This window comes from Sminthopsis crassicaudata, chromosome 3, assembly GCF_048593235.1.
Source record: "Sminthopsis crassicaudata isolate SCR6 chromosome 3, ASM4859323v1, whole genome shotgun sequence".
In the NCBI taxonomy this organism is placed as follows: Eukaryota; Metazoa; Chordata; class Mammalia; order Dasyuromorphia; family Dasyuridae; genus Sminthopsis; species Sminthopsis crassicaudata.
In genome coordinates, this window is record NC_133619.1 from 151758910 (window position 1) to 151772164 (window position 13255).

General features: G+C 31.2%; 1 protein-coding gene across 3 annotated transcripts in view; it reads right to left on the reverse strand.

Annotated features, from left to right (window-relative positions):
* Window positions 1-648: 648 nt before the first annotated feature.
* The window catches only part of SLC15A1 (solute carrier family 15 member 1), a 53939-nt gene continuing 41332 nt past the window's right edge, over window positions 649-13255 (reverse strand). For all 3 annotated transcript variants that reach the window (XM_074299406.1, XM_074299407.1, XM_074299405.1), the window contains 7 exons: window positions 10357-10497; window positions 8630-8679; window positions 6031-6138; window positions 3236-3320; window positions 2475-2621; window positions 1958-2065; window positions 649-1662 (listed from right to left, as the gene is read on the reverse strand). In XM_074299406.1, the coding sequence (XP_074155507.1) occupies window positions 1456-1662; window positions 1958-2065; window positions 2475-2621; window positions 3236-3320; window positions 6031-6138; window positions 8630-8679; window positions 10357-10497 (846 nt within the window). In that variant the 3' untranslated portion in view covers window positions 649-1455. The remainder of the gene's footprint in view (window positions 1663-1957; window positions 2066-2474; window positions 2622-3235; window positions 3321-6030; window positions 6139-8629; window positions 8680-10356; window positions 10498-13255) is intronic.

The following is a 13255-nucleotide window of genomic DNA, read 5'->3' on the forward strand; positions in this document are numbered from 1 at the left end:
GATGGGCAGCACTCTTCATCAGTTTTCTGGAACCACGTTTGATCGTCAAAGTGAACAGTATTCTCAAGTCTTTTACAATATTACAAGATTGATTTTATAGAGGAGGAAGTGGAAGCCCAATGAAATTCAGTGACTTGCACAAGCCTACATGAGAAGAAGCAGAGCTAGGTTTTGAAGCTCGGTCTTACTATGCTGTTAGATAATGTTTTATTTTATCTGCAACAGTAGCCCTTTTTTTTCAATAGAAGCCTCATCCTTTTAGCCTGACTTTCTTATAATGTTCAGAGTTCTGCATTTTAATTGAGGGTGAGTATTAAGAATTAAGAACAATCCTATCCTCACTCCTTGAACAACCTCAGGACCTAAAAGATTCTTATCCTCATTCTATGAGGGGATACCAGATATTCATTTTACTCTGAGTGAGGAAAAAGAGAGGGAGGAAAAGCCCAACAATATCTAAAAGAGACTCTACCATGGACATTCCCATCCCTCATTTACTTCTCAATTACTGAGCTCAGAGAACACAGAAGGCTGATCATCAGGAGATAAAATTTTTGGCCATGAAGACTATCTAAGGAATGTAAGAGTTCCTGTTTAAATTGGTAGAGTGGATATCCACCCTATGTATTAGGTGTATAATAATTGAAATTTTTTATTTCAAAAAACTGATTTTATTGACATTTTAAATTGAATGACTTACAAAGTACACAAATTGAGATAAGAAATTGGGAAAATATGGAAATCTATGTTTGTGACCCCTAAGAAATAAATTTATAATATCCAACTATTGAAATGTAGTCTGTCAAGTATCCAAGATCCAACAAGTAAAACTGTTTACATTCTCCAAAGCAAAAATTCTAAACATTTATTTTTAGGAACAGGACTTTATTTAATCTACCATTTATATGCCTAGTATCATAACTGGCCTTCACCTGAGTGGTTTTTTGAATTACATGCACACTTAAATAGAGGCAGGGGTTAGTGAAAGTGGACTGTGAAGTAATACTAACTGGTAATTAGACCCTCATATCCTGAAATATAGTTGGTTGATTCATTTTTAGCATGGGTTTTAGATACATTTCCTTACAATGTTAAATGTAATGCTGTTTAAAATGTGCAAATAGTATGCCATATTTTAAAAGTTGCTTTTTCACAATAAAAAGAGGAATAAACAAAAATAATGGTTAGTTTTCTTCATGGTGGAGAGGGGGTAGTACTCAACTAAGTTGAGTTTGTGTTATAAAAATTAATTTTGTGCTTTCTTTTTAAGAGCAAATATGTCTTATAAATGCTTCCAGAGTTTGTCGTTCACTACAGTTGAGAAGAATTAGCTTCGTATGTTGCTCACCATAGGTGTTGACAAATTCCTCATCAGTCATAATCCAATAGTGCTCTGCTTATATTAGAGTAGTCCTGATGTGAATTCTACTGTTCTCAACATTTGTTTTTTAACATTCACATCGCTGTCTGTGAAAATGATTCAGGTTTTTCATATGGATCAGATACATCTCCAGTTTTTCCAAACTTCCTTTTTTTGTTATCATCATCATCAAACTGGGCTTCAATTTCCGCTGGATTGACATAGGTGTAGTAATATGCCATGACGGCAAATATGATGCAAACGACCAACAGCAATGCAGCAAAGAGAACGTACTCAGCCCACTTTAAAGATGTAGAAAGAGTTGAAAGAAAAGGAAAGGGAAAATTATTAATATATACATATATATATATATACTTCAGGAAAATTCTCCTGTGATTAACACTTCCTATGGTCATAATATAAAAAGTACAGGGAAAGCCATGGAGCCCTTGCTACTACAACAAAGACAGTTGGGTCCCTGGTATTAACAGCAATGAAAACTGAGAATATGAGCTTAATGCTAGAGACAATTCTCTCTGACCAAGTGGAACTCAATGGAGCTCAATATAACCAGGACTCTTGCAAGCCTCTACTTACCTGTTCACTGAATTGGCCTGCTCCAGCCACGATAAGAACAATGATGTTCCCAACAGCCACTGTGAGCAGCCAACCTGCTTGAAGTACTGATTTCATGTTGGAAGGAGCCTGTAGAAATAAGACATTAACAAAAAAAGATTCAAATTCAGCAGTAGGAAGATTTGAACCAAGTACCAACCAAGGCTGTTGGTTGTATGTGTGTAGAGAGAGATTATTTGCTCTTTTTCTCAATAAAACCTTTTGCTGTAGAATTCAAATCAATGGCTAGGATGATCATCAGGTAGAGAGATTCCCTGCTTCCTATAATTCTAATTCAGATTGAGTCTATTATTTAGATGGTTGATTAGAAATAAACTTTCACATGAACCTTAAATGAGATAAGGAACAAAACTGTTCTAATACTGCTTCAAAAAGAAATATATTTAATGTGAACTCATGATATTGCTAGATCTACAATCTAAATAACAAGGATACAAAGCATGAATATTCTTGGAGAGAAAACAAATGAATACAGAACCTGTGAATATGAGAACTCCAAGCCAGTTACAGAGAAGACAACTTCACCACAAGTCAGAAGGAAATATTGTGGGATCTGTAGAGCCATATTAACTGTATTGGCTGGGACATCTGTAAAAACCTTGTATTCTAGGCCGCTGCCATCACACTAAAATAGTAAGGAGAGAGAGAGAGAGAACGATATTAATATATTTTTTTCTTAAAAAAAAAAGAGAAGAGGATTTTAACAGTTAAGAAAGAGTTATGAGTTTTGTTTTCTTTTTATCAAGACACACAATGAGAATTTCCAATGAAGTTTAAGGAAGAAACTCTAATTCACATGAAAGAATTTTGGAATTGTATCTTAATGGACTATAAAAGTATTTGCCACCAATATTTTTTCAAAGGAATAAAATTTCAAAGGAAAATAAAATTTGAGCACCTTAACAAGACAAAATTCTGTCTCAAAATTCTATTGGGCACTAATGGTTCAAGAAGACAAGGTTTGATTTTTTTAAATTTTAGAACAAGATTACTCTATTTTAGAATAAAAAAAGTCAAAAAGGTTATGTAAACATTCTCAGGGTTTAAGGAATTAGAATTTAAGTTTTAAAGAATGTTTAATAAGATCAATTCTAAATTAAAATAAATGCATATTAAATTGATAATTATCTCTGGAAAACATTAATATAATAGTATCAATTAATAGTGATTGGGGGGAGGGAGTAGACACATAGCACAGAAATCTGTAACAAATATGCTACAATGGGATTGGTAATTTACCTTTGTTATTACATAGGTATATGCACTGCCAAATCCAAGTTTTTCAGAATTACCTTCACAGCGCTCTGAAATTTTTATAGTTTTTCTATTGAAGGGAAGAAAGGAATTTCTCATTTAATAGCCAATTTTTTATAATTTATAATTATATGAACTTTATCAGTATACATATTTCTTGCTGGGTTTTATTACTAATATAGAGATGCTGATGGCTTATGTAGATTTCTTTTATATCCCACAAGTTTATTGCTATTGTGTGAGGTAGTTTTTATTTTTCTCTCTGAGGTCTACTCATAACCATGATATTATGTGCAAAAAGCAATACTATTGTTTTCTCTTTGTCCATATTTATTTTCTCAATTTCTTTTTCTAGTCTTAATTCCATACTTAACATTTCTAGCACTACATCAAACATTAGCGATAATAATAGACATTATTGCTTTACTCTTGGTTGACTCGGTTTTAGCTAAATACTACTTTTATTATAGAAAGTTCTATTTATTCTTAAATTTTCTTTCATAGAAATAGATGTTCATTTTCAAAAGCTTTTTCTGCAATGTATTGGATATAATCATATATTTTTTGGTGTTCTTATTGTAATTCTATTCTATTATGTTGATAATTGCCTTAATATTGAGCCAACTTGGCTCTTATCATATTGTATATCTTTGTGGTATGTTAGTATAATGTTCTTGCTTATATTTTATTTAGATGTTTAATTAAGAATTGTTCAAGTTATAGGACATTGTTTTAAAGTTTTCTTCTCCCTGTTTTAGAGAATATTAATATTATAAAATCAATTTGGTAGTATTCATTCTTTTCCCATTTTTTCAAACAGTTGATATAATATTGAAATTGTTCTTTGAATTTGTATCGAAGTTGCTTGTAAATTCAAATGACCTCAAGCTTTTTTTTTTCTAACTCATTTATGTTTTGTTCATTGTTTCTTTCTGAGAAGAGATTATTTAAATTGTCTGTTTAATATTTTGTTAATCTGGACATTTTTTATTTTTTTAAATTATCATTAATTTCATTTATATTTTGTATATGATACAGAGAACAGAATCCTACATAACAAATTCCTTGTTTCTTCTTTATTTGTTGTGAATGTTCCTTTTTCTTTTTTATAATGGTAATTTGGTTTCCTTTTTTTAAAAAATATCAAATTAAAATGGCTTGACTTTTTTTCTTTTTTTTTTTTAGTTAAACCAATGGGTTGTTTGACTTTAGTTTTGTTTTTTGTGCTTTTGCTTTCATTATTGTTATTCTCTTCTTTGATTTTTTGAATTTCTATTTTGTGTATTTAATTGATGTTTTTAAATATCTTGAGTTTTAAGGTTATTTTTAGTTGCTTTCATACCAAATGCATTGATTCTTTTTAAATTTCTTTTGCTCTTAAATATGTTTAGAGATATACATTTTTCCTAAGGGACCATTTTGACTCTCTCTTACAAATTTTGATCTGTTATCTGGTTGCTGTCATTATCATTAATGAAATTAACTATTATTTCCATAATTTGTTCCTTGACCTATCAGTTCTTTAAGATTAAGTTATCAAATTTCTAATTTCTAATTTTTTCAGTGGTCCTTTTTAAATGCAATTTTTATTACATTGTAGTGAATAAAATATATATCCTTAATAGTTGTGCATTTTGTGAAGTTTGTATGCCCTAGTATCTGATCATTTTTGTAAAGATACCATTTACAGTTGAGATAAATGTGTACTTTTTTCTATTTAATTGAATAATCATCAGGTGTCTGACATAGACAATTTCTATAATTCCATTAAGTAATTAACTACTTATTTACATTTTCATTAGATTAGTTAAATGTTCTGAAATGGATACATTGAGATTCCTCATTATTGTTTCATTTATTTATGTGGTTTTTCCCTCAAGCATTTATGTACACTATACTATTTAGCATATATATATTTTAAATATTGATATTCATTTATTTTCTCTTCAGTATAATGTAATCTCACTGATTTCTTTATTAAATATATTTTTGATGTTGTTTTATCTGAGATTATGGTTGCTATCTCTGCCTCTTTGACTCTAAGTGAAACAGAATAGACTGATTCAGACTAACATTTTGTGCAAATCTTTGTTTTCATTTATAACTTGTTGGATTCTGCTTTCTAATCCATTTGCTATTGTTTTCCATTTTAGGGGTACAGGTGAGTTCATTCCATTCACACAAAGAGTTGTGATCATCAATTGTGCATCCCCCTCCATCCTATCTCTTATACATTTTCATTTTTTAATTTTCCACTCCTTTTTAAAAAGAAGAGGGAAGTAAAAAGATGAAATGTGTTCAGCATCAGTGTTTTATGCTTGATACATTCTGTTCTTACTTCCCTGTCTTATCCAGTAGCTTTCTTCTTTCCCCAACTAGTACAATCAAGTTTTTGTTCTTTCTCTTTTGGCTTAAAATATCTCTTTGAAATCCATTCTTACAGATTAGAGTTGATTTTGCTTCCTGAATTTACCTTCCCTCTTGACTCCTTATTCTCTCCTGCTTTCCTGTTGACTGAAGCATGTTCTATGCAAGCATATGAATAAGTGTGGATTTATTCTACCTCCTTTAACAAGTTCAAATATTGTCTGATTACCCAATCTCTTCATTCTTATTTGTATAAACTTCTAACTGAATACTTTGGTTGTGAGAAACTATTGTAGGGCGGAGCTATGCTTCCTTCTATTTCACTCTTTTTACTGGTCTCTGCCTTGACTCTATTAATTTGAAAGAAAATAGAGCTAAAAATCCCCACTTGAAATTTTTTTTAATGTACTTACGAGCCAGAAGGAAAAAACTCATAGTCACTGGCCTGAAAACTACTGATATTTCCATACAACTTTCCATCCATGGAAATATTGATGGTTTGATCCAAGGAATTGACAAATCTGAAAAAATTGAAAATGAGTTAGTTGCTTTTAAAAATGCAATGAAGTACAGAATCTGGAAATTTTAACATCTTATCACTAATTTTCTAACAGTTCTAAGTTCTATTCTTTGGGGGAATTTCTGTTCAAAATATTTGTCTATAACACTTGGAAAAACCTAGTTCCAGGGGCAGCTAGGTGGTACAGTGTGTGTAGTATCTTCTCTGAAGATAGGGAGACTGAGTTCAGTTCTGGCCTCAGACAGTTGTTACTGGTTATGTGACTCTGGACAAGTCACTTAAAAATGATGGCATTCCACATCTCGAAATTAATTTTTTAAAAAAAGAGTTCCCCCAACATTTAAATATATCTACTAAACATGCTTTGTTTAGTGCCAAATCTGAAGAAATTTCTTTTCATTTTGGCATTATGGAAATGAATCTATTAAAGCAAAAAAGAAAAATTTCAACTATGACATAGCCATTTCAAATAAGGTACAAAATTCCAAAAATATTAAAATAACCATTACAAAACAGATAAAATACTGTACTAGGAATTGAAAATCATGGGTTCTAATATTGGTTAGATCTTAAAGATCATATGCCTTCAGGCAATAAAATAGAAGGTAAAAGCTTTGGGGGAAGTCCCTAAAAAATTAGGATATACTAACAAAGAAAATAAGTACTTTAAAAACTTAAAAGCACTATGAAAATTACTAGTTAAAATAATTAATAAAAACAATTTAAGGCTTTTAAAACAATCCAAGTTGAAACATAACTTCTTGACTGAGATTCTAAGGAACCTACTAAAATGCAACATTTAACATACAACCATTCCAAACTCCAAAATTACCAGAGTTTTCTGAGTACCACTTTTAAGATTCAATACAAAGAGAGGTATTCAGGTATTCAATTTTTTAAAAAGTATCTCTAGAATGTATGCCAGAATCAATCTATATAATCTAAACATCTGCTAAGCCAAGTTTCTAACCACATCATTAGCATTTATTTCACTGTCTAAATAGTAATAATATCATATTTAAAAGATTAATTAATTAGTTAAGAGTCAGAAATTATAGATTCTAGTCTGAGCCAACATTCATTTGCTCCTGAGAACATATAAGTCACAATTATTGATTCTCAGCTTAAATTTCTCTAAAAATGGAAAAAACCTTCTCAGCCCACCCCCAACTGAAAGGGGATTAAGCATAATACTACATGTGAAAGTGATATATAGAAATTCAATTGTGCAATGTGAAGTGATATAATAGGGTTTGACTGGAATTTAGATTTCAAAAGGAGATGTGCTCCCTCCTAATACGAAAAAAAAAAAGATTTATATACTATGTTGATATTTATAGGTGCTTTTGAGTTTTGCCTATGCATTTAAAAAGAGACCTGAATCTGCAAGAGGGCAGATGGACAGGAAAGAAATAGGTCTTTATGAGTGAAACACCAAAAATATAACAGCATTAGCTCCATCTGATGAACTGAACTGCTGAGGTGAAGATTAGGAAAATGGGTTTAGCATAGAAGAGTTGAGCTGTAGCAAATTCTCAAATCCCTATTGCAATAAAATCTCCATGATGACAGAATATAATACAAGTAGCAATATAAACACAAAGTAATAGATTTTAGGAGAAGAATTTCTTTAAGTTCTTTAAAAAAAGAAGTTCTTTAAAAGCTCTTTAAAAAAAAAATCATTTCCCATTGATTTTTCATCCAATGGGAGAAACTTCATTCATTAACAAATAAGTATAGTCAAGCAAACAAATCACCATATGTCCTCTTTTCAAGGAAGGCTGAAACATAGATGTAGTTTTTGAGAAGCAGCAAGTTGTAATAAAAACACATTAGCCCTATATCTGAGAGATTCAAACAGAAGTTGAGTCATCATGCTGATATTTAATAGCTGTGTAATCTCAGTACAGTTATCTCATCATTTTGAACCTCTAAAAATCATTCACTGATCTGAGCTCATTATTAAAGACTAATAAATATGTGATAAAATAGAATCTTGATAAAACTTGATTAAACTGAGCAAGTCAAGTTCCAACATGAAATACAAAGAGATTAAAGACAGTTATGCTAGGGCTGTCATAAACAAAGATGAGAATATACCAAACTTAAATAAGAAGCAGAACTCCCTTTTATAAGATCCATCCTTGAAGATTAAGACTTAGGTTAATTTAAGGTTAGATCATACAACTTTTACTTTTTGATGTCATCAGATCATTAAATGAGACAACTTTTGGCCAAAAATAGTTGACAGCTTTTTTGAGCTTCATACATTAAACAAAAGCCTCCTCAGAACTGACAGATCATGGCTTTTGAAAGTTATTGCTAATACTTCCCTTGAAATTAACATGAACTATAAGCTGACTCAGCAAAGTGAGTGGGGATAAATAATAAAAACTATCCTAAAAATGTCAACTCCTTTAGTGAAATCTAGCCTGTTAAAGAGAAAGATGTTGATTTGTTTTGTTTAAAAAAAAAAAAAGCATAACTGATACCTGATTCCATTTTCTCCTTTTTCTGGCTTGGTTTTAAGGCTATCTTTCACCTGGGATAGGAAAAAAATGTTTTTAACTTATTTGAGTACATATTTCTCAGAGATTAAAGGACAAATAAAGTATCAATTCTGTATCTTTAAAGTAGAAGAATGCTTAGTTTAAGGGCTGGATGGTTTAATGGGTAGAACAATTAATTTCTACACTTCCTTTGTTGTTAAGGTGTATTAACAAAAGACCTTGTATATATCTGCATTTATTTGCTGTTGAACAAGGCTTAGTTTCACTAAATTCATTTCATTGAGAAATCTAGCTTTATAAGTACTGAGAGAGATAGGATGGTATTAATGGTTTCTAGTTCATGGAAAACAACATTAATGGCTTCAATGTGCAGTGTTACATAAAATGTACAATTAAATGTACATCTATATAAATATATATATATATATATTATATATAAACATATATATATATATTATATGTATATAAAAAAAAATGTACATCTCACACCAAAAGAGCATGGCTAATAAAAAGACTGTTAAAGAACTTTAAAACCAGCAGGAATCATTGGACTTCCTAACACAAGATGAGACTAATGGACAAAGGACTTATGGACATTTATAAATTTTCAATTTATGATTATTTGATCATGTTATTTGTTATATACTTCTAGCATGTATTATGTTACTATGTGTTTATGTAATTTATGTAATTATGTGTAATACCTCCCATATTGATGGATTTATGTTTCAAGGTCATGACTATCCTATGTTCTAAATCAAAAGAAAGGGGGAGATGTTAGGATTACCAGGTGAGAACTCAGGTTGTCTGGACAGTGACAAGGTGAGAATTCAGGTTGTCTGGACAATTACAAGGTGAGAACTCAGGTCAACTTGACAGTTCTCTGGCTCAGACCTTTGGTTCGGGCCTTTAAAGGGAGTTTACACCTTAGGAATTCTAAGAGAAGCAAGCTCATTGGTTGGAGTACTTCTACCGAGTAGCCCTTGCATTATCCCACGCCCATTCTCTGGGAGGATAAAAAGAGGCAACATTGAGCCTGGAGAGCAGTCTGGACTGGGGAAGGACAAGAGCTGGAGGAGATTCAGAGCCAGGATTCAGGAAGAAGAAGAGGCTGGCTGGAGGCTCCAGAAATACCTTTGCAATCTGGAAAAACCCATGTAAAAATTTTTTTGCCCTCCTTTTATACCAAAAAAAAAATCTGAATTACTATGGTATTAAAAAATAAAATATGTTGATATTTTATGCAATTCTGAGTTTCAAAGTTTTTTTTTTTTCTATATTGTCTACTGTCATGTGTGGCTTCTGCAAAACTATCAAAAAAAATTCCTGTTTAATTTCTTGTGCAACATAAACTGTGTTAGGGAAAGTCATTATGTAAAAGGGATCAGTGTAATCTCCTTCAGAATGAGAATTTTAAACTTTGTCTTTGTATTCTCAGTGCCTAGCATAGCATCCAGCACACTATAAATGTTTGATTGATCTCTAGGTCATTTCTTCTCAAGGAAATTAAGATCAAGTATTGTCTTTTAAGCTTCATGTGCCAACTTACATGGGAAAGCGATAAAATAATTTATATTTGTGAGCAACAAGAAAAGAGACAATTCTTAAAATAACATCATCTACAGAGATGATATTTAATTACAGTAATGACATCTGCTATAGGCCCTAAAAACAAAGAGCTAGTACTTTTTTTTAGTAGAAACACTTACCACAAGAATGTTGTTGATATCCCATGCTATAATGCTGTGGCGATAGCCCATTTCAAACTTATTTGGAACTGAGTAGTTCTGCTGCCCATAAGTAATGATTATATTTGGATTACTCATTTCAAAAGCCAAGAAGTCACTGGACTATAGAAAAGAAAAAGATAGCCATAATCATAAATTGAATCTATTCTATTGCACTAAATTGGAAATTTCAGGATTCTGGAATTTAATTGCTTGTGAAATACTTCCCCTTGAATTATCTTTATCATGCATGTCTAAACAAACAGGCTTCCCCCCCCCCCCAATTAAATTTGTATTATCTGCCTACATTTTTCTATCCAACAACCTTTGCCTTTGGCTTTTGCCTCAAGATATCTCAGGATTACAGAAGCATGAGAGTATTTCCATTAGAGTTGCTAAATCTGTCTTTATCTTATGAAAGTCAAGAACATAACCACAGAAATTATTACCAATGGGTGGACTATAAAAATGGGTCAAGTGATCCTATCTAGGTTATGTCAATTGGCCTAAAGAAGCTTCAAATGACTGCAGCTTCTATGACCTTACCTTATTCTCATTTATAATGGTTTCAGTTGCTAAAAATTAGCTTTTGTTTTATCTTACCCAATCTGAAAGTTCTTTTTGGGTAAAGTAAGCAGAAACAAAATTTTTGAGTAATTTTCTCATTATCTATTATCTTCCTAGCCATAATAAGTAAGGGTCTTATACCTCCCTTATTATTTCGTGCCAAATAGTTAAAAGGAAAAAAAAAAACCAAAATATTTTTTTCACTGTATTAAGGGGCATATTGGAATTTTTCAAATGTCTTATTTCAGTCTGGATGTCATACATTTTGAGCTTTCTACTAAGTATAATATAATAGAAAGAATAATGAACTAGATTCAAATCCTGTGTCTGATACTTATTAGTTATATGACCATGAGCAATCACTTAACTTGAACTCAGTTTCTTTACCCACAAAATAGAGATAATACAAGTTGCACCTATTCAGAATTATTGTAGGATTCAAATGAGATGGACAAAGTGCTTTATAAGTCTTGAGATGCCATATAAATATCAACTATCATCATTGGACTAATTTTACAGCTAGAAAGGACTTTAGAGGTCAAGTCCAACTTTCATTTTATGGATAAGGAATCTAAGGAATAGAGAGAGCAAGTGATTTGATGAAAGTCAGGAAACTATTGTCAGAAATGGACTTCACATCTATTTGACTATAATTACATTAACAATTACAAGTTCAGTTTTATCATATTCTCTGGTTTGAAATAGCTTCAGTTTCCTAGTCTTGTCAAGTCAGTTAGCTTTGCCAAGTGACAAGTAAATCTCTCTCTTCCTTTGGAACAAGAGAGCTCAAGTGGCAAATGTCTATTTATTTAGTGATAACTTTAATAACTCAATTCAAAGATGACAAGTCTGGAGAAATTTCCATGATATTATTACCTATTATTTTAGCCATCTTGATATCAGAGTATATTCCAATAAAGAAATTACTTTATCAAATATGTGTCTGGTCACAGTTTGAAAGGTAAGAACTAATTAATATCAGTTTAACATGAAAGTTAAGGATAACTTTAGTAGAAAAAGCAAAATATTTTATCCAATAGACATCAATAAGACTAAGCCAAGAAGGAAAGGGAGTCATTATTTGAATTAAAGCCTAGACTTTAAAAAGGTAAATTTCAGAGTTCAGATATAGGATTGATAGATTATCATGACCTAAATAAAGATTTTTAGAGTGAAGTTAGATCACAAATGATGGGAGGCTTTGAGAAATTAAATCTGGTGGCTTAGTCACATTTGATTAGAATGAGAAGGAAAATGGGTTAGCTAAGGAGAGTGCCTAAGGAAATCAAAGATTTTAAATGTGCAGGATATTGAAGTTGTGGGATGTAAGGAAAAATAGAAAGAAATAATAGCAAAGTCCTGTAAAAGTCATATCAGGTTGAACATTTTTAATCCATATTAGATTGCTTGCTGCCTTGAAGAGTGGGAAAGTAAAAAAGAGAGGGAGAAAAATTTGGAACACAAAACCTTACAAAATTGAATGCTGAAAATTATCTTTACATGTAATTAGAAAAAAAAATACTATTTGGAAGGAAAAAAAGTCATATCAGGAAGAATAAAATCTAGTAGGTATTGAAGCTTGTAGTAAGTGCTAAAAATAAAAAGCACCTTTTTCTCCCTTGTATTAGGGATAAGAAAAAAAAATAAGAAGATACTGGATTCTTGCTTTTCATAGCTGGGAAGATAGGTGCTAACAAAGAAAAATTAGGAGATGATAAGAGATCTTAGCTTTTCTTAATGGGTTCAAGTCATTTCTCTAGATTAACTATACCTCCATGTATTTTTAAAAAATAACCAATCTAGCAATTATGTCTGCTCTTGGAAAAGTTGTAGAGAAGAGGAAACTATTTAGAACTGGAGATGGATAAGCAAAATATTGTCACAAATTTTTTAAGGGGGAAAAAATGGATGCTTCACTAGTTTGGCTTACTTTCAATAACTAACAAAATTCTAGAATGAATTTAGGCTTTAAAAGTATTTAGCATCTGATCACCAAGAGCCAAAATGGGCTCATTAAGACTAGTTCATATCAACTGCCTTCATTTCCTTCTTCTTTACACTTATTTGGATTATAACAATTCTTTTATGGATCATTTTGGCATATCAATTGACTACATGCAAAAGTATTCATAAATAGTCTTGCTAGGTTAACCAGTCAAGAGACAGAGGTCTCTCTTTCTCTCTCTCTTTTTTTAAATCTTATTCTATTCAACATATAAGGAAAGTATTTTGGCTAAAAGAATAGATAGTATGCTTATTAACTGAACTACTTTTTTTTTTTCAGGCAATCAAGGTAAAGAAACTTGTCCACAAC